The sequence below is a fragment of the Melanerpes formicivorus genome, unplaced genomic scaffold (assembly GCF_026170545.1).
Source record: "Melanerpes formicivorus ecotype bairdi unplaced genomic scaffold, bMelFor1.0.p_v2 SCAF_64, whole genome shotgun sequence".
NCBI classification, from domain to species: Eukaryota; Metazoa; Chordata; class Aves; order Piciformes; family Picidae; genus Melanerpes; species Melanerpes formicivorus.
In genome coordinates this window covers 243,538-264,155 of record NW_027142416.1, presented here as the reverse complement: position 1 = coordinate 264,155, position 20,618 = coordinate 243,538, and the positions used below count along the sequence as shown (strand labels likewise).

Sequence of the window (20,618 nt, the reverse complement as noted above, 5' to 3'; positions counted from 1 at the left end):
AGGCAGGAGAGAGGAAGAGCACCTTCAAGATCATTTACAACAAGGCCCATTATTCTTCTGTGTGCACAGATGCTCCGATCAGGTGTAGCCAGCACCAGCAAGATGGAGGCAAGCTCTGAGCCCTCCTGAGTCATCCTGGGAGGCACCTCTTGCCCAGTGGAGCCCCACCTCAGCCTCCTTCCCGATGACTAAGGACAGTGGGCAGGGTGGCAGGGATGAGTGCCCCACCACTTCAATTTCACAAGACCAGACATCTGTGGGCCATGACTGCAAGCTTCTTAAGCCCTCAGGAAAACACACAGGAGCAATTTCCAAATTCTTTGGGAGTGATTGTAGCAGCTTCCCTGGGGCAGCAGCAGTGAAGTTCTCCTTTGCAGCTGCTCTCAAGTCTCACTAGGCTGGTTCTCAATCAGAGTGGGCCCATGATAATCTCAGTTTCATCCCAGACATGCTCACCCAGTGAGCGGGCACTCTCTCTATTATGGAAGCTACTCTCTTTGGCAATGAGAAATGGGGGGAATGGCTAACTGTTGATAATTATAATAATTTAATAGTTGTCCACTTAGCCATCAGATGCCCCTCCCTGGTCACACCCACCAGCTCAGCTTGTGCCTGTGGAATCATAGCAGTTGCTCTGCAGCTTTGGGGGTCTGACTGCACCACTGCTCAAAAACGTATTGGCCAATCATCCCTCTCCCTCTTCTCTAGCTCTGAAAGGACAGTTGGCCTGTGTCAGAGGTCCTCCCCCCAAAACAGCAGCGGTTTTGACCGCCCTGGTGAGGAATGCTGACAATTTGCTGTGCGAGAGCAGAGCTGTCAGCATTACTTCCCTACTGCTGAGCCCTCACTCATCACTTGTGTGAAGGATAAGCATGCAGCCCGCTGCCTTGTGACAAAAGCTGTGACTTTGTTTAGGAGACAAGCACTAGGAACGAGTAGCAGGGAAACGTGGCTTAGTGGAACAGGAAACGGTGACAATCCATGATAAAAATGAAAGAAGTGGCCAGTACGCATCCAGCTCAGCTGGAAGCAGCTCTCTGTGCCTGGCTAGGAGCAGTGACAGCCCCAAAAGAAGCCAATAAAGAAAGAGCCTTTCCAATTCAGGGCTGATGTTTAAAAGAACGGAGTGATTTTGCTCATGTTCCTCTGTGTAGAAGAAAAGTCTCTAAGCAAGGTCATCTGAATATTGCAGTAACTGCTGGCGCAGGAAAGGGCACGGAGGAATTTTCAGCTCCACAGGCAGTTTAAGCCCCTGAAGATACACTTGCACAGCTCCACCACCCAGGAGAAGCTGGTTATATATGCTACAGCTTTGTGCATGACTCACTTATCTTTTTTTCCTTTTTCCTAATAGAAAAATATGTGATTAGGATAAGTGTTGCTGGCTAAAAGGATTTCACTTAAATCTCCTTCTTTCTGAGTGAAATGGTCAAGTGATATCAGAATGGTAGAGAGATGAAAATTATTACCCTTTTCTTCTTCTTTTTTTTTCCCTTTTTGTATTTAGTTAAGGCAGTAGAGCAGGTTGGAAAAGCTGCACTGACACTGGTTTCATATCTATATAGCTCTTTCAAGTTAACCTCTCTTTGTCCTTGTAATCTGCAGTAAACAGAAGAGCTTAATTGCTCCGGAAAAGGGTAACAATTCACAGATCCCTTCTCTCCTAGAATGCTCTTTGCACAGTACCTAATGCTGGGAATTAACAGAAGCTGATTTAATAACCTGAAGTCTTCCAAATACTCTGCTAAATGCCATGTGAAAGTGTTTTGTCTTGCTCTTCTCTCCACCAGGCTGGTAGCTTCCATCACAATGATTTTTTTTTAAGGCTGGCAGGACAGTCACTCATTTGGGTCTCCATCCAAGGCCCTTATCAGGGCCTTGGACACTGCATTTGTGGTTGGCTCTGTAAAAGGTCTCTATCAAGCACAGAAATTAAGTAGCCTTTCCTGTGAGAGGCAGAGTTTCTCACACAAGGACAGGGACCCTGCTTATGAATGGAATGCTGCTCTTCATCTCCCAAGGCACGACCTTGGGCAGGCAGCGTGGGCTCTCTGGTCCCGAGTTTCCTCTTCTCCAGAATAGAGATATCATATACAAGTGGGCTGAGAGCCTTGCAGAGAGGTGCTATCACTGGTACAGGGAATTATCAGGCCCAGGCCCAGGTCCAAAGCATACAGCAACATGAAGGAGAGCTGTTCCCTCAAAAGACCCTGTCTCTGGCAACCAAGCTAAGAACAGGCTGGATTTAAGCTCCAAGGGAGTCACAGGTTCACTGCTGTTACTACACACTGTATTTTTTACCACTGGGCACAGCCAGAGGTGCAACAGATCCCGAACACTAAGCGACAAAACCCAACAGAAACTACAGTCAATTAAATAATCTCCTCCTAAAGAGCACATGACCCAATTCTTCTGCAATTTGTAATGAAAACTGTATGCACAGCCATAAACAGCAGAAATATTTACAAAACACCGATGAGATCTTAAAAACACAAGCAGTGATTTCCTCATCCCTTTGGAACCTTTACAAAATGTGGGGCAGATTGTCTCATTGAAAATATTCTACTGACCAGAGCACTGGATGCTTCATTGTTAGTCATTCTACACCTGTTTACCAGTTTGGTTAATCTACTGTGGCTGGTTACAAACTGTTGGAAGGCAAAGGTTACAAAGCAGGGTAAATAAAAATTCTGTTTATGCAAAACCCACTGTTGCCATAGCACCATTTTACATAAAGGGTAAATCCAAACCCCATCCAAACAACCATTTTTTCCCACCCTGAACTGGCAACTAAAGGCATAGAATCATAGAATTGTTAGGGTTGGAAGGGACCTCAAGGATCATGCGGTTCCAATCCCCCTGCCATGGGCAGGGACATGGACACCTCACTCTAGATCAGGTTGCCCAGAGCCACATCCAGCCTGGCCTTAAAAATCTATCAGAATGACTTGGAAAGGCTGTGAAATTGGACACTTTACAGTGGCTGCAATTAGTCTATGCTGAAGTAAGTGCCTCTGCTTTGATATGTTTCTAAAAATGTAAATGAAACAAAACCAAACAAAAAAATCCCAAGTTCTTAAGCACAGAAGCTTCACCTCTGGCTTTCACTATAAATCTCTTCAGGAAAACTAGTAATTGCTGCAATCAGAGCAGAAGTTGAGGGAGAGCACAAGCTTCCTGTGGGTGCCAGCTAGCAATATAACCATTTCCCAGGACTGCATGCAGAGGATGCCCCTGTCCTTGTAAATTCAGCATGAGGCACTAGGACAAGAGCCCCATCGGGAGGTCTCAAGCAGCCCTTAGGTCCTTCAAGTGTCAGGACACCTTTACACCGAGGGTGAGGGAGGACTGGAACTGGCTGCCCAGGGAGGTTGTGGAGTCTGCTTCTGTAGAGACTTTCAAAACCCACCTGGATGCACTCCTGTGCAGACTACCCTAAGTGATCCTGTGCTGGCAGGTGGGTTGGACCTGATGCTCTCTTGAGGTCCAAACTCTAATGTACTGTGATCCTATGACACCCTAAGGATGTTCAGCTCTTAGCAGGACCAAAGTCGTCATCTTTTTGCAACCCTCTAAGCAGCGTATAACAGCCATGCAGCATTTCCACATCAAGTAGGAACACAGAAAAAAACATTATCACAAACACCCATAATACTGTTTAGAACTCTATAAAAACTCAGCTCTTCCTTTAAAGAGGTTAACAGTCTTCACAACAGTTGATTAACAGGAAAATAACCACAAACAAAACCCAAACAAACAACCAACAAACAAACATAAGTGTGGAAGTGAGGAAAGTCATTTAGGCACTTTCTAGGAATGACTGAGATGGTCCTGCTTAGAAACAGGCAAGGCACTAAAAGCTTTAGTTTAGTTCTAATCTGGGTTCAATGACAAAGAAAATCGTTCCACTTCACCTACGCTGTGAATTCAATGAAACTGCAAGAAACTGTTCCGGTCTAGATTTTGTTTCAGAAGGGAAAGGAAACATTTAGATTGGTCTTATTTCATATTTTGTTTAGACTGGGAAATGTAGGCATTGTTTACTGCTCTCCCCTTCATTCCATTGGCAACGATGAAACACCATCATGTCAGTGTTATCATAACCACACACCATGTACAGATTGCAGGCAGAGGTCCTGCTTCTGGAGTTTCATTCCTGGGCTTTCCAAACAGAAAGAGAAGCAGACATGATTTTTACAGAAGGTCAAATCTGGTTTAGTATAGAAAATTCCAATTCAATGGATTTTGAATCAGGTTCACATTTTACTTCCATACCTCAAGTTCATCTCAGTTTCTGCATTCTTCCTATCCTACTTTAGGTCAGAGGAAGCTTTAAGGTAATATTTCCCACTAGAAAACAATGGCCCAGTTTCTAGGCCCATTTCATATGCACCACAAGTATGTGAACAGCCTTATTTTATGTACTCTTAGTCAAAACTTAAGTCCTTAGAGTAGAAAACCAAGTTTTCAATGTACCTTTATAAAGGTACCATCATTGGTGCAGGATCAGAAACAAAACCCAGTTGTTAAGATTTTATTCTACTCTATTTGTGCCCTTGCAGACCTACTTACTTATTACTGTTACTAAAGGAACACCTTAAGGAACACCTCCAAAACCTGAAAGCAACAATAGGCCCTCAAATAGGCAATAAACCTGAAGATGCTTAACTGGCTCTTCAAAGTTGCTGAGCACCAGCACTTGTGAGAAGTCAACTTTATAAGCCATCATTTGTGTAGCAAATATTAAGTGCAAATGCCTACATTTTGGATGTGTACTAGTGAAAAAGAGAACTGTTGTTACAACGAGCGCTTTCTTATGTAAGAGGTTGCTGGTATGTCTCCAGTGAAGGAAAACACCACTAATAAGTCTAGGCCAGTGCAGACTGTGCCACTACAGCTAATGCCCTTTTAGAAGATGATGACCTGAGTTCAAGACATCAAAAAGGCTGCAGTTCTGTGGAACCCCTAAAGCAGCAGAAGCCATCGCACATTTTTCCCATCATACTTCTTTTCCCACAAAGCTAGAAGAAAATGGGTCAGAAGACGCACTGAATGGTGGAAATGTTCTTTCCCCACTGCTTTCAGGTCACTTCAAATTCAATCACAGTGCTTCAGATACACAGAAGAAAAGAAGCAACAAGGCACATGTAATGCTTCATTTTAGATTCCTAATCAGTGAAGATTTGGAGCCCCAAGTCTGTGTCCCAAAGATTTGTTGTGCATAGACTGTGATGCCAGGCAGAGTATTACTGCAGCTCGAAGGACTCTGTGTGGGCGCTCACAGATCACACACAGCCAAAAGCAAACCTGATGACTGTCTCCTAATTGTGCTATGTATGAAGATTAAGTAGAGCACCTGGGTGGCTCTTCCCTGTGGAAGATATCAACACAGGTTCAAAGTGTTTCTCTTCGGCTTAGGTTAAGACATTGAAAAAGCTTAGATCAGGCTTTAATCATAACAGCCAGCCCACCAACCAACCATGCCTCCAAAATATCAAGAGCTCTTTCAATAGATACCTCTTTATTTGAAATGGAATGCATCTTGGAAAATATGAAAAATAAATCACATCTCTCAGAAATCATTTATGAGCCATATTTACACACACTTTTTTTTTTTTTTTATGACACTGGTATTTCTCCTCACAGCAGAATATGCTAGAAAACATTTGGTACATCACCGCAGCTATAATTCAGAAGCTGGCATTTGCATATCATGAACCTTAAAAAAAAAAAAAAAAAAAAGAGGAATTACTTCAGGATGTCAGGGACAACATCCACTTGATCTTCCATTTCCCCAACTTCTATGTTTTCTTGGTTGCCACAGCTTGAATTTTGTCGCCTTTTAATCACTTAATTGTTTTATTAAGGCATGTAATTTTGACTTGTGAACTGACTCTCCACAGTTTTGCTACCATATGCTTGCCCATGTGTATTTTACTGGCATTGGCTTATTCTGCAATGAACGAACTTCAGCCACAGGCTGCTGGCTTTTGTTTCATTTTGGGTTTTTTGTTGCGGTAAGGGGGAGGACAACTTGATTTCTTTACTCAAAAAGCTCCAGTAAGATGAAGCATGACCTGCTGGACTTTTTCATATCCATTGTTTACAAGGCAGTGACAGTATTTAATCAAGTTAGCTCCAATGAAGGCTATGGAGTAGTAGAGCAGCAATTTCACCTCCCTGCCCCCCCCCCCCCCCAAAAAAAAAAAAAAAAATGGCCCAGAACAACCAAATATAAAACATCCATTTCCTGGTCTAAAAATCAAAACAAAACAAAAACCATCCCCCAAACCCCAAAACTAAACAAAAAGCCCAAACAAACATAAGCAACCAACCAAAGCCCCCAAAACCTCATGGAATTTAGAGCGTGAGAAAGTTGTCAGACTGCTCACATCAGACAATTTAGCCTTATTTATACTGACATGGTGTGAGCCACGCAGTCTGACTGTCCCCCAGGGGACCCCAGCCAATTTGTTCCCATTCAGTTTCCAGGAGACAGTCAGAGGCACAAGGGGGAGGCTTGATCCTTACATGCATCCCACCAACTCAGGCTGCAGGCTCAGGAACAGCTCAAGGTGGATTCTGTGATGTGACCACATCAGACTAAGAGTTTGGCTGACGTAAACGTTTTTATAAAGGTTACACAGCAGGCAATGGCAACCACCAGAAGTTTGTTGATGTCCAAACCAAATGATTTTGAGAGCATCCTTGAAACGAACTTGAAACAAGAAATGTAAGCTCAAAGTGGGACAGTGACCTCAAGCTGGTGGGAAAAAGGCATTGCAAATTCAAAATGAATGCTGGCAATTTCCTTGTCAATTATGTCTGTTAAATTGTCATCTTTCAGTTTTGAAGTACAAGTACTTCCAGAAGAGCAGTAAGATTTCAGCTTTTGACTAGATTCACGGATTTTTGTGGCATTTAGGGACTTGCATCCACTAGGGATAGGAGTATCTGGCTCTCCTAGAGAAATGTGTGTGTGTCTCTGATCCCATCAGAATTAATTTTCATCAGTTACATTTGTCCTTCAGTAGGTTAAATGTATTTTAGTAGGTGAGACATCTGCATATCTGAAAAGGTGGATTAGTTACTCAGTAAACTGTAATTAATGACTCTAAAGAGAGGAGCCAAATTACAGCCTATTTTGCGAATCTTTGACTAGCTCATTAGAGAATCCCCTTGCAGCTCTAACATCCAAGCATTAGCAGAATGATAATGGCAGATGTACAGAGATGTGGAAATTGACTACTACGATTGCCAAGACAGCAAACCTAATCCTTGAAGATGCAAGGCATCTTCAATTTCAATTAGTCTCAAAGTAATAACTTTGTTAGGACAGCTGTAATCTACCAACCTGAGCTCATCACACAACCTTGTCAGGCCCAGAACGGAAAGAGGAGTAGCCACAGAGTCCTCTGAGGTCTGGGCTTGTGGTGTGCACCATGGCATATTTTGCACATCTAGGTATGTGACTCCAACACGTGAGGGCAAGGAAGGAAAGCAGAGGGCTAGAAGAGATCTCAACTTATTCCTTACAGGCCTGAGCTCATGCTTAGGGTGCAGAGGAAGGGATTGCCACATGCAGTAGCCACTTCCTTCTAGTGTCCCTTCAGTCTTTTGCTTTGAACACATACAGACACAGCTTGAACCAAGAATGAAGAGCTTTTACAGTCAAGCTTCGTCTCAGTTACACAAACAGTAAAGTCCTGGGGGGGGTGGGTGTGTGTGTGTGTGAAAAGATTTTGTTTACATTCATGTAACTTGTGAAGGGGCCAAAAGCCATTTTTCCTCACTGTGCTAGTTAAAATAAATAGCTCCATGGCTGCAACTTTTTACCTTGAACCAGAGACAAGGATCCCTGCTGCTCCACCCCACTTACAACCTACCCTCTCAAACTAAACCAGTGCTGCAGCAGCACTGCGATGTGAAACCGCCAATTGCTTGAGGGGCCCTGACCTGGAAAGCACCCCCGGCTTGCACCCAGCCCCCTCCCCTGCACCGGGGTGAACGGCTCACAAACCGCTCTCACCAGTACCCACAGCCAAACTCCCACTGACTTCAGAGGCACAGGCAGACACATCAGCTGTGCAATTAGCCCTTTGTTTTCCAACTTCATGGCTCAGTCGATGTTTTTAGAGTTGAGATTGCATGCCTCTCAACATCTGACAGCGCCAAACACCAATATTAATCTAGTTTTTCTCAGCCAGAGAAAAACTTCCAGCTTATGAAAATTGTGACCAGAATAGTCCCCTTGCACATTAAGACATACATAAAATAGGTATTAAACTAGGGGACACTTTAATACAACACATTTTAAATCTGCCATGAAAATTCAGCACAGGTGGAGAGCTCAGACTGCTTACCAACCAACCACGAAGAGGTAGCCCTGAACTTGGACACTAAGATGCATTCACAAACACTTCTCAGCTCTGGCCCTGCAGCCTAGGAGCATCACCAAATAGGTGACTGGGATCCAGCTGCACAAAGGAAGTTGGTCAGGATTCCCTCTGCTCATACATTAATCAGAGGGGTGTTAATCTCAGAATGATGATCAACTTTTCTTTTCTGAACAACCAAGTGTGGATGAACTTTATCATCTTCCACCACACATCACATTTTAAAAGGGAAACACTTAAAACCCAGACTGTAGTTGTCTCATTAGACAGTTGTTTTGTGTTTTTTTTTTTATGCAGTATGGGTTCTAGACAAATTCCAAACCACACATCACATTTTCCATATTAGTGTAATACAACAAATTTCAAGCAAAAATGAAAACCTCTTTTGTCAAATTGCACACGGCCAAACTACCCAGAACTTTTCAGTTCCTTTCAGGAGCAAATGCACATGTTGATTTTTCCTTTGTTTTTTTCTTTTTTTTAATATAGCCTACATTCAGAAATTTCTTGCAACAAGGCTAAAAAAAACCCCAAAACACAAACAAAAAAAAGCAACGGAAAACCCAACCAACTCTAATAAATAAAGCACATTAAAATAAAGTTACAGTACATCATGTCTCCTAGAAGTCCCATCGCACCAACGGATCCTTTCCAAGGTTCATAAATAATAGATTTGAAATGCTTCTTGGCACCGAGGGCGGCAAAGCAGCAGCAGCTAGCTGGGGTTCAGGTGGTTGAGCCGCTTCTTTCCAGTCCACCTGCATCTCTGGCGTTTGCCCAGTTTCTCGCCAACTGAAGTACGTCCGCAACGAACACGCTCAGCCTCGCTTCCCCGAAGCCCTCCGCTTAACTTAACCTGCAATAAGACAGCACGGCGCAGGGCAGCCGGCGAGCCGAAGGAACGGCGCCCGGAGCCGATTCTCCCCCCCCGGGAGCCGCGCTGCAAGGCCAGCTGCTCCAGTCCGGGGCACCCAGGGGGCGGCCGGAGACGGGCGGGGGAGCGCGGCCGCGCCGCGGGGCTGGGGAGCGGACCAGGAGCCGCGTCCCTACCTGCGCTAGGCGGAGTTAGAGGCAGCGCGGAGGCGCGGGCCATGGGGCTGCTGCGCCAGGTGCTGCTGCTTCTGGCGGGTGGAGCGGACAGCCAGGATGGCCTGACGGTTCTTGTACTGTACCATCTGCAGCGTGATCGCCGCGTTCCAGCCCTGCTCCTGCGCGCACCGAAAGTCGATCTCCTTCCCCTCAGCCATCACCACCGTGAAGTACACGTACTTGCCCTTCCGTTCCACGCAGTCCACCGTCTTCATGTTAGAGAAGTGAAGCTCCTTTATCTTGGCCGCCGGTTCGGCCGGCAGCGGAGGTGGCGGCTGCTGCTGCTGAGGCGGCGGCGACGGCTGCTGCTTGGGAGGGATGAGGAGCAGCCCCTCCTCAGTGAGGATGCAGCGCTTCTTCTTCCAGAGCTGCAGGAGCCCGTCGCTCCTCTTCTCCAGCACGCCCTCCTTCACCGCCTTGCAGCCGCCCTCCAGCATCCTTCTCGCATGGGCCGGTGGGGCCAACAGCCTCTGTCCGCAGGGACTAGGGTCGGGGGGCAGCCGGCACCAACCGATGACTCTCCGCCCCGCGCCGGCTCCGAGGCGGAGGGCCGGGAGCGCCCCGGCCCGTAGGAAGCGGAGCGCCTGCCGCCCGTGCCGCGGCGTGGCGGGCAGCGGCAGGAGCGCTGCCGGTGCAGGCGACTGTGTCGGCGGGCTTCTCCCTCCCCTTGGCTTTTGAAGGCGCCTCTCCCACCCCGGAGTGACACCCAGCGGAAAGGACGGCTCCTCCCGCCGGCACCGGGGAAGCCCAGCGTCGCCGATGGCGCGGTCGCGGTGCTGAGCGGCGAGAAGCCCGCGGAGCGACCGCCCCGCCCGTCGCGCCTGCGGGGCGCGCTCCCTCGGCCGAGCCTGGCCGCCCCTCCGCTCAGCGCTGGGTAACACCGCCGCCCCCCCGCCCCGCCTCCCAGGCAGAGCACGAAACGGCTGCGGGAAGGGCTTCCCCGCTCTATCTGCTAATAGAGGATCAACGTAATAGCCCAAACGCTCGAAAGCGAGCTTTGGCTTTCACCGCGGTATTCCAGTAGTATTTGGATTATATTTCCTCAGCCTCCTCGCGTGGAGAACAGCAGCAAAAAAGGCCCCTTTCTGTATGGTTTTGGTTCAAGTCCAATAGAGCCAGCGCCGATCTCTAACAACGATCATTGCTCCATTAAACAACCCAGCACGAGCACGTTACCTGTTATACACCTGCACTGCTCTCCTCTGCAGGGGAAGAAACAGCTTCTACTGTACAAACAACTATCGATTGTGGAGCAGTACGAGTAATGCCTACAGCAAGGAACGATTCATACCACTTCCCCAAAGGAACACTGGAACATCAGTACTTTGAAATGTTAAAAGCAAAGGGGAAAAAACCAACTAAACCTACACCAAACCGGCAATCACAGCTAGAACCATTTTTCTTATTATTCTGCTCTGCTGCCACACATTTGGTTACCATTTGAATTATTCCCCAAGGTTAGCTTTTTAATTCATTTGAGTAGAAAAGTGACCCAAGATTAAACTACTTTTAAGTCTTTTAATGCATTAGATGTAAATCAAAGCCCCATGGAGCAGAAAGCGGCTGATAATGCCAGTGTAAACTGAATGCCGTTGGTTTCATGCAATGAGACACCACAGTTGTGTTTTTCATAGTTTCATAGTTTCATTCAGGGTTGGAAGGGACCACAAGGATCATCTAGTTCCAACCCCTCTGCCATGGGCAGGGACACCCCACACTAGATCAGGCTGGACAGAGCCTCATCCAGCCTGCTCTTAAACACCCCCAGGGACGGGGCCTCGACCACCTCCCTGGACAACCCATTCCAGGGTTTCACCACTCTCATGGTGAAGAACCTCCTCCTCACATCTAGCCTGAATCTCCCCACCTCCAGCTTCATGAGACCCCACCTGGAGTACTGTGTCCAGTTCTGGAGCCTCTATTACAAGAAGGATATGGAGATGCTGCAACACGTCCAGAGAAGGGCCACGAGGGTGATCAGAGGGCTGGAGCACCTCTCCTATGAGGACAGACTGAAGGAGTTGGGGCTGTTCAGTCTGAAGAAGGCTCCAAGGAGACCTTATTGTGGTCTTCCAGTATCTCAAGGGGACAAGAAAGCTGGGGAAGGACTTTTAGAGTATCAGGTAGTGGTAGGACTAGGGGGAATGGAACAAAACTAGAAAGGGGTAGATTCACACTGGATGTTAGTAAGTTCTTCCCCATGAGGGTGTGGTGAGACACTGGAACAGGTTGCCCAGGGAGGTGGTGGAAGCCTCATCCCTGGAGATTCTGAAGGCCAGGTTGCATGCAGCTGTGAGCAACATGATGTAGTGTGAGGTGTCCCTGCCCATGGCAGAGGTATTGGAACTCGATGACCCTTGAGGTCCCTTCCAACCCTAACAATTCTGTGATTTGTGATTCTGAAACTGAACTTCTGGAAACTTTTACATTCGTATTTTGAAACCCCACTTTGAACACATGTAAGTGTACTGCATTATCCTACTGAGATACTGCTTTTCTTTAAATATACATTTAAACCATTGCAATTGTATGTTCCATGCCTGTTACCCACACTGAAGTTCCACTAGCTAGGCAGATCCTACAGACCTTCCTCCTGAAATAATCTGATGTGCAGATGCCTCCTACCGGCAGACCTGAAATATAACCTGAAAAACTACAAGCTGGTTCTCTAAAGTCTCTACATCTAAAATGCATTTATTCCTGAATGACTGTTTTTCCTGTTCCATGTTCAAAGTTGATATGAGTTTGGACCTTGAATACATTGTTCTTTGCCATCATCCTAACAGACCCAAGTAGCTGAAATTTTGCATATGTAACCTTAAAGAGTAACTACAGTTAAGAGAAAATAAAGTGTTCTTTATAATCCCTGAGGCAAGACTAACACTGGGTTTGGGTAGCCACCACAGAAGACTATGAAGTCCCTATTTTTACTAGTGTTCTGCTGGGTAATACAACTGCAGACAGTGGCCTGACACCAACTTGTCAGCTATTACTTTCAAAGGGGTAAGCTTGTCCTCAGTGACAACCCTTAAAACATCCTAATTTCTCCTGTTACTGAGAAGAGGCTAAAATAGAAAAAGGTTATCATGGAAACCTAAAGGAAGTATGAGCTGGTCATTGCTAGACAGAAGGAAACTGAGTGGAGAAGTGGCCAAGGGTTGAGAAATAAATGGCAAATAGATGTGTTGCAATATGCAGTTAAAGCAACTAGATATTGTTTACTACTTAAGGTATTTTCTCGATTTTTACTACCTCCCAGTCATTTCACTGGAACCTGCTGCTGACTGTAGACTGAAGCACCAAACATGTGATCTGAAGGGCAGATTTCTCTTTTTGCAAATTCCATCTCACCAATACTTGTTAGTTGCTCCACAGCACACCAGACAAAGGAAAGACTTTAACTATCCAACACATTTCCCTCAGCCTCAGCACTCCTTCTTACCCACGGCACTACCAAGCAAAGAAACTACAGCTCAGACTCTTGACATTGCAGCTGCTCTGGCTTGGCTTTTCCAAAATCCCCTACAGTGCACATATAGCTGTCTTCCAATAACATTAAAAAGTACTTAAACACACATTGCAGAGCAAAGCCAGCCTGTAAGAGGGTTTAAATGACCTGCTGTTCTAGATTGATCACCTCAGTGCAGAGTAAAACACAGAAGCTGAGAACACACTGCTGCTCATGAACTGCAGAGCACGCAAGACTGGACAGACACATCCAATACCTGAGCACATAGATGTAAAACACAGACCAGGAGTGAAGCCCTCTCTGAAGCTGCACCAAGATTAACTCTTCTTGTCAACACAGCACACTTTAGTTAGGCACCTATGAAAACAGCAAGAACCCTTCTGCCACACACCCACACTCCTTGTGCATCCACTTCTGGCAGATCCAAATGCAGAATAGCTTACCTTCTACTTGGTATACTCCATCTTGTCTGCTTGCCTTGTTCTAATTTTTCTGCAAAAGCAGAGACACAGTCTGGTAGACCATCAGCTCTGAGCAGAGGTCTAACACCGACTATTTAAAGTGATAAAACAAACCTTGTCCGACATGCCCATGAACAAACTTCCATGCTTCCACTGTTCACTGCAGGCAAGCATTAGCCATTGAAAGCCATCTTGAAAACTTGCAGGGAGTAAGTGCATCTCAAATACAGCTAAGCAGTTAAGAAAAGAAACCCAGCGTGGTAGCAACAACTTTTCTGACCCCTAACGTCTAGATGCTAAATCTATAGAAGGGAGAAAGTGCTGGAGGGCTGAGTCTACGTAATCCAAAGGCAGTCCAGCTCTAAGCCCCAACCTAACAGGCCATCACATACAGAATCACGGAATTGTTAGGGTTAAAAGGGACCTCAAGGATCATCTAGTTCCAACTCCCCCGCCATGGGCAGATCCTTCTTGTAATAGGGGAAATCACTTCATTATGAGACTGTTCCCATCATACCGAGTTTTATATACTTACATCATTAAGCATGTCAGCACAATCCTCCTCAACACAATATGAAAAGCAACTGCTGCACAGATCCCTTTGAAAAGAGTAAATGTCTGGCAGACATACACAGGTGATCAGCTTATCAGCTTAAGTCCCCTATCAATTTCTGAATCAGGTCTACAACAATGGGCCTCAAAACCAGCTGAAGTACCAGCCAAGGTACCAGTACCAGTCAAAGATCAATTATGGCAGTTTTCTGTCTGTGGTTTTAAGCATTGTAAATGAAGACATGTCAAAGTTAAAGAGTATTTGCAATGTAACTTGGGAAACATGAGTTTCAAGAATCCAGCTAAGAATCTGAGCTAGTGAGGCTCATTAACTGTAGAAGACACTGGTAGGAAACATTGCTGTACCTAGCATTTAAATAACAAAGTTCAGATTTCTAACTGCACCTGACACAACCCTTCTCCAGAAAGCAAAACTTAATAGATCTAAGCTTACACTTGGTACACTACTTTAAGGGTATTGTAATTATTTATTTCTTTTTCTAACCATTAAACTTACATCAGACAGGAACCCTACAGTGCTAACAATCTAACCTAGCATTGCTGGAAGTACAGAATTACCAAGAAGCATGCCTTTCCATCAAGCACAAGGCACTGAGAAGCCTTCCCTCTCATGCAAAGTTTCAGTTTAGTTCTCCTGCCTCTTTCCTCACCAGCTCCCTGCTTTTACCCCAAGAAGTTAGTAATTGTCCCTTCAGTACTGCAACCAAAACTGACATCATTGACAGATTTTAAGTTTCAGTGCAGTACTGCAACTAACCAAGAAATCCTATTTTAGTGACATGTTTTCCTAGCTTGAACTTGTGAGCAAGGTAACTTACCCTCCTCAAATACTACTAATATAAATCCATGAGAAGTGAAAAGAATGAGTCACAATAGTCCAATCAACATTGAAAGTTTAATGTTCCTGTGACATGCTGCTTTTCAGAACTGCTAAAGAAGTGTCACTGATTGCAAAACTACATTTAGCACCAAACAGTATTTTATTTAGCTGATGCTATAAGAACTGGCACCTCAATTTGTATGATCATAACTTTCCTTTTGTCACAGTCTGGAGAGCATAAGGTTAGTCGAGAGCACCTTACCAAAATCCATCAACAGGGATGGATTCATGGCTCTGGATCTTGCAGGCTGCAGGTGAGTTTTGACATCTGTCAACTCCCCTTTTAAAATACTGTATCCCATTATGTGATATGGAGATATTAATGAGAAAGCAATCTAGAGAAGCCAAATTTCTTAAGAATAGTGACCTCTGGAACACATGAGAATTCTAACAGTGCTTTCTCTTTTTAAGATACAGTTTGCCAGATGTTGTTAGTAAAAGTGGGCTAGTTCTAAGTAAGGACTTCAATATTTACGTTCAAAAGTATGGACATCAAAGCCCTGTAACTAATGACTGCTCAAACTCATAACGTACCATCAGTCATGTGTCTGCATGCCCCAAATTTCCAGTTTAAACTTAATCATAGGAAAGATTCAGAAGAGACCTAAATGATACTTAAACATCTGGTAAGGTCAGTGCCTCAAAGGCTAAGCATATTCTGGCAGGATTTATGTTATCACAAGAGCACAACCACATCTACATTAATAGACAGCTACCAGAGAATGTGATACTAACTTTTCACTACATTAAAAGCTGCAGGTTACCTAAATAGCACTTAAGAGCACAGCTTTAACAATACTGGCTTTATATACAACTATATTTAATAAGATCTCCTCCTCCCACATTCATGAAGAGGATACAGATGACCCCTGACATGAGATTCCAAAATCAAGCAGTATGGTATTTAAGCCTTCAAGGAATAAGTAAACCAAACCCAAATCACAAACAAAAAATAAACAAAACATCTCCTCAACACCCAAATGAAACAAGCAAACAAAAAAAAAACCCCAGAACAGTTTAGAGCACCTTAAACCTTCCTTACAGCAGGGCTGAGGATTCAGAACAGCACATGTGATAACTTTCATTCTGTACTAACCTGCCTCCAAGCAAGAGGCATATTAGAGAACACCATCCACCAGCCCCATCCTCATGTGGCTGTTACATTTTGCTTGTCCTTTTCTTTTCAAACTTTTCAACCTTTATGGCTAAGTCAGTATATTAATGGCAAGGAAAAAAAAAACCCCAAACAAAAATTACCACACAACAACAAAACACAAAACAATGAAAAGTAGCTACTGAAGAAACAGCAACAAGACCCATGGTGAGGTTGGACATTTTTTCCTACCCTACAAGGACCTTCCTGTGTCCAAAAAACCTACCACTATCTGGGTGGGCACTTAGAAGATCAGAAGTTCTATAGTTATGTGAAGGACAAGACTCTGTGTGACACAGTAGCATCTTGCTGCCTGTGGTAATTCAAATGGATGACATGACTTCAAGCCAAATACATTCAAATCCCCATCTCAAGAGATCTCTAGTGCTGGGCTAGAGGAAGAGTCAGGATGAGAAGGATCCTCCATCTGTATGTTTCAATGGACAATGAACATCCAGTATGGAAATAGCATGAGCCAGAATGTGCAGAAACTAGTGAACAAAACATTAGGTGAGGAAAGAAGAATTCCTCAGTGTTTTTTTTCTCTTCTATAGTACAAGCTATAATACACCTAAATGTTCTAGTATTCCCTTAGGGTGCAGGGCAGGTTGTTTGGAATAACTGAAAATCCAAGGCATCTTTCTTGGCTCCAGATTTCATACTAATAGCCAATGCCTTAGTCAAGCAGGCAGTACTGAAGTCCTTCATCAGACCTAGCCCCACCTCTAGAAACTTGACTTCTCAAAACCACTAAATCACCTAGCTCAGATTCACACTGTAAATTGGAAGCATGGATCAAACTTACTAAATGTTGTGCTTGGTTTTAAAATGCTATGTAATTTACTTTCCAGGAACTCCCAACTTTGTTTTCTAGGAAAAAGTGAACTGCAGCATGAAAGATATGCCTTACCAGCTTACACATGCAGATAACACACACCATAATAAAACAAGACTAGCTTCTGAAAATACTAGGTTTTATTCACACCCCAGTGGTAAACAATAACCTTAACATGACTAGGTTTCTTTTGTAGATCACTATGTCACATAAAATACAAAACCCATAGCATAAACAAGCTGACAGTTATGGATGTTTAATGTGGTCTCACTGGAAATTAAACAAGTTATACTAGTCTTCTCAAGTAGTCAAATTCAAAATGCATCATCATCATCATCTCCTAGCTATTAAAAGTCACTGCCATTTCTATAACAAAGTAATGAAGGCACAGCTAGTGCAAGCAGACTTAAACCCGTTCAGACTACTGGGCTGGAAAATACTTTGGTTGGTTCTTCAGGAGAGAGTTTAAACAAATATTGGTCTCAGTTAACAGTTCTGATAATCTTCACAGCTGCAGTCTAATAGCTACATGACAAAGACTTCACAAGAACCAAACTATGTAGCAATGAATTCATTCATGCTTTAAGGGATTTACTGCATTCTACGATATTGGCAGAAAATTATACTGTTAAAATGCTAGGTAGACTGAACCTACATTTTAAACTGGTTCTTATGTGTTTGATTTTATTTTTGTTTTTAACAAATTGGTTACTTAATTCTACCAAGATACAAAACATAAGGCTGTAAGTAACTAATAGTTGTGTTTAGGCTATTACAGTGCAGGTAATCCTCAAGGCCACATACACACTGCTTCACTGCTGCTTGCATTCTGCTGGGTTTTGATCCTTCTGCAGAGGAAAAAAGAAGGAAATATCAGTTTGCAGATATCAAGTTTTAGAAGAACTATTAATACTGCTAAGCATACTTCATCAAGTGCCAGTACTCTTTTTTTCCATCTTTGCCCTTAAATCAAGGTCCTAGTATTATTAATGCCATTGTCTGTGGATGTAGCAACTGACAGTGCATTTATTTTCTTTGTTAGTGCATAGGTGTATGATCCAAGAACAAAAATCTGTTCAGAACTAAGTGTAGCAGAAGCAACTGCAGACTAATGCAATGAAACACCAAGTTGTGGTTCATTCTTAACACTCTGGAAATACCTTTTGCAATAAACACTAGTTCTGTTGTTTTGAAACAACCAACCAACAATATCCTACGCTAATATGGAAATTTGAAGAAAGGGCTTTGAGGGGGGTGGAGCAGGACAGAGCTCTGCTGCAAGCTTTACTCCATTACCTTGGTCTGGATTCTAGCACCACAGTGCTTTAATGAATTCAGCTAGTTTTCAGCCTGTGATCAGCTTAAGTAGTTATTCTTAAGTTAATACACTATTGCACTACTATTGTCTCTGGTGCAGTGGAAGCTCACTCTGAGCACTGTCTTGTCCTTTCTCAGTTCTGTTTAGCCTATAAAAACCAATCTGAATTGGTGGAGCCCATCTTGCAGTTGTTTCATTTTGATTCCAAAACTTTCTTGAATGGGAAGCAACTGGAATACCCTACTGGAGATTAAAGATCACCAACAGGTTGTACATTTTGATGACAGTTCTATATCCTACATCTTTCTAGGTACAATGCTCAGAATAGTAATTCCTACTGAAAAACATGCTGCCTCCTCCTTTGAAATTGCAAGCACATTTTGCAACAGACATTTCACACAGATTTAATTTTCATGACTGAAACTTTCACCTATCACTATGAGATGCTTTCAGGTGGCCAGACATGTCTTTTCTCAGCCAGGAAAATTATATTGAGTGGCTCAATTTTCCATCAAACAGCCTGTCTGGTGATTTGCCCTTCCCATAGAAGAAGAAAGCTGCCAGATCCTTTGGCTGTTCCCATTTTAGTACTGGCTGTAAGTGCATTCCTGAACTTGATTTCTGTTAGGTATTGCCTACCCAGAAAAAACCTCAGTTTTGTACTCTGCTGGGAAAATCTGTGCCAGAATCAGCTGGTGGTAAGTTCCCAAAAACTGAGTCTGGATTACTTACTTCTCTCCACGTTCTTACAAGCATTACAGAATATTTTCACCATCAGCAGCAACTTGCTGCAAGTCAATTTCATACAAACCCAAGCCTGAATGATTTCACCACTTGAAGCCAAAAGTTCCTTTCACAAAATGATTAATGGAGAAAACTTGTTTTTAAAGTTGATCTACCAATAGTCTCTCAGAATTGGGACTGAAACAACCTAAGCTAAGGCATACTCACTATAGAACTACCAATTAAATGCTTACACTAAAAATCAATATTGAATCTACACACTATTTTAAATGTGTGTATGCACACAGACTTTAAACATTCTTTTTAATTCCTTACTTTTGGGTCGTAATCAGGATCATTTTCTTCATCTGCTTCTTCTTCCCCCTCCTGAAAGAAAACATTTGTTTACATTTCTCTAGCTTATCTACATTCAGGTTCCTGAGGAGTTTTTCAAAAAAATCAAATTATACTCTTAGGTGCATTAATTACCACTTCCACTTAGGCATTTTTGTTGCTCCCCACAAAGCACAATCTTTGGACATCAACTGCAACTTAATTTGTAAGATACCTTAGAGTTGCTTTTGTTTCATGTGAGTTTTTTGTTTGGGTTTTGTTGTTTTTCTTCTGCTGGTTTGGTTCTTTTCTAATATTCACCCTAGGTGTTGTACCTTGCATTCACAGGTAACACTTAAACTTCATATCCAGTAAATCAAAAAGGAATTTATTCCAGCTAACAAATGACAACAGGGAAATCACTGAAATCAAGGTCATCTGTCAGCTTACCTCATCATCTGCCTCTTCACCTTCTTCATCATACTAGGAGAAAAAACAAATGGTTTTCATAGTATCATATACACAACCATTTATAGCTCAAGTAGATGTCAGAGATGACATTTTATTGTGTTCTAAAGATCTTCACATGCCTGAGATTTAAAAGTGCTTTATATACGAGCATGAACAATGCTTAGTCTCTCAAGATATGCTCTGGCAGGGAAAACCATCTGCCTTAAGTTCTTTATGTGCAACACTGGAAGAGCTTATTTTTAAGACTGTGCTAACAATTCTGGCCAGTAGAATGTCTCAAAGCCTAAGACAAACCAGTCAGTTACTTCCCTCTTCCACCTCCCCCCAGCAAAGGCTTTGGACTAATGCTTACCATTTTACATTCTAAAACTTATCTGAGGCAGGATTGATATTAACCAAATCAAACTGCCAAACTGTCCTTGTTGGCACAGAAACGAGAAATATTTTACCCAGATAACGTTCTGGGGCTTTGTGGTTGGTGGTTTTTTTGGTGGTTTAGGGTGTTTTTTTTTCTTTTTCTTTGTTTTGCTTTTGGTTTTTTCCCTTTCAGGTAGAAAACCTTCAAAAGCACTTAATTTATGCTTTTGGAGAGCTTGCTTTGAATATCTTGGCACGCTTTGTCTGTGTTTATCACTTCCTAAGAAGAATGCCCCCCTGAAAGGAGCAGGCTTGAAGCTCAAGGAACTTGGTAGTCCAGTATCACTGTAAGCACAAAGAGCAGGCTGAGCAGCTAAACTAATTTGTTCTCTGACAGCTCATTCTAGTTCCATCAAAGTACTGGGTACACCATCCTAGGAATGCCTTATGCACAAAGTTCTACTTGTCTTCTAAACACTCAGCTTCCACCATTACTTCTACCACAAAACTCTGAAGTCACCACTTCAAAGATTAGTTACTCTTATGCTGCTCTTCACTGA

General features: G+C 43.5%; 2 protein-coding genes across 5 annotated transcripts in view; both read right to left on the bottom strand.

Annotated features, from left to right (window-relative positions):
• Positions 1-8,281: 8,281 nt before the first annotated feature.
• Positions 8,282-10,021, bottom strand: PHLDA1 (pleckstrin homology like domain family A member 1). Its single transcript, XM_068162371.1, has 2 exons — positions 9,447-10,021; positions 8,282-9,252 (listed from the first exon to the last, which is right to left on the bottom strand). The coding sequence occupies exon 1, from the start codon at positions 9,920-9,922 to the stop codon at positions 9,452-9,454; it is 471 nt and encodes a 156-aa protein (XP_068018472.1). The 5' UTR covers positions 9,923-10,021; the 3' UTR covers positions 8,282-9,252; positions 9,447-9,451.
• A 6,957-nt stretch (positions 10,022-16,978) lies between these two features.
• The window catches only part of NAP1L1 (nucleosome assembly protein 1 like 1), a 31,890-nt gene continuing 28,250 nt past the window's right edge, over positions 16,979-20,618 (bottom strand). For all 4 annotated transcript variants that reach the window (XM_068162370.1, XM_068162367.1, XM_068162368.1 and 1 more), the window contains exons 13-15: positions 19,681-19,713; positions 19,234-19,284; positions 16,979-17,704 (exon numbers count right to left, since the gene is read on the bottom strand). In XM_068162370.1, the coding sequence (XP_068018471.1) occupies positions 17,669-17,704; positions 19,234-19,284; positions 19,681-19,713 (120 nt within the window). In that variant the 3' untranslated portion in view covers positions 16,979-17,668. The remainder of the gene's footprint in view (positions 17,705-19,233; positions 19,285-19,680; positions 19,714-20,618) is intronic.

Bases quoted from the DNA above. Each gene is read 5' to 3' on its own strand.
- PHLDA1 (XM_068162371.1), bottom strand. From the start codon at position 9,922: ATGCTGGAGGGCGGCTGCAAGGCGGTGAAGGAGGGCGTGCTGGAGAAG.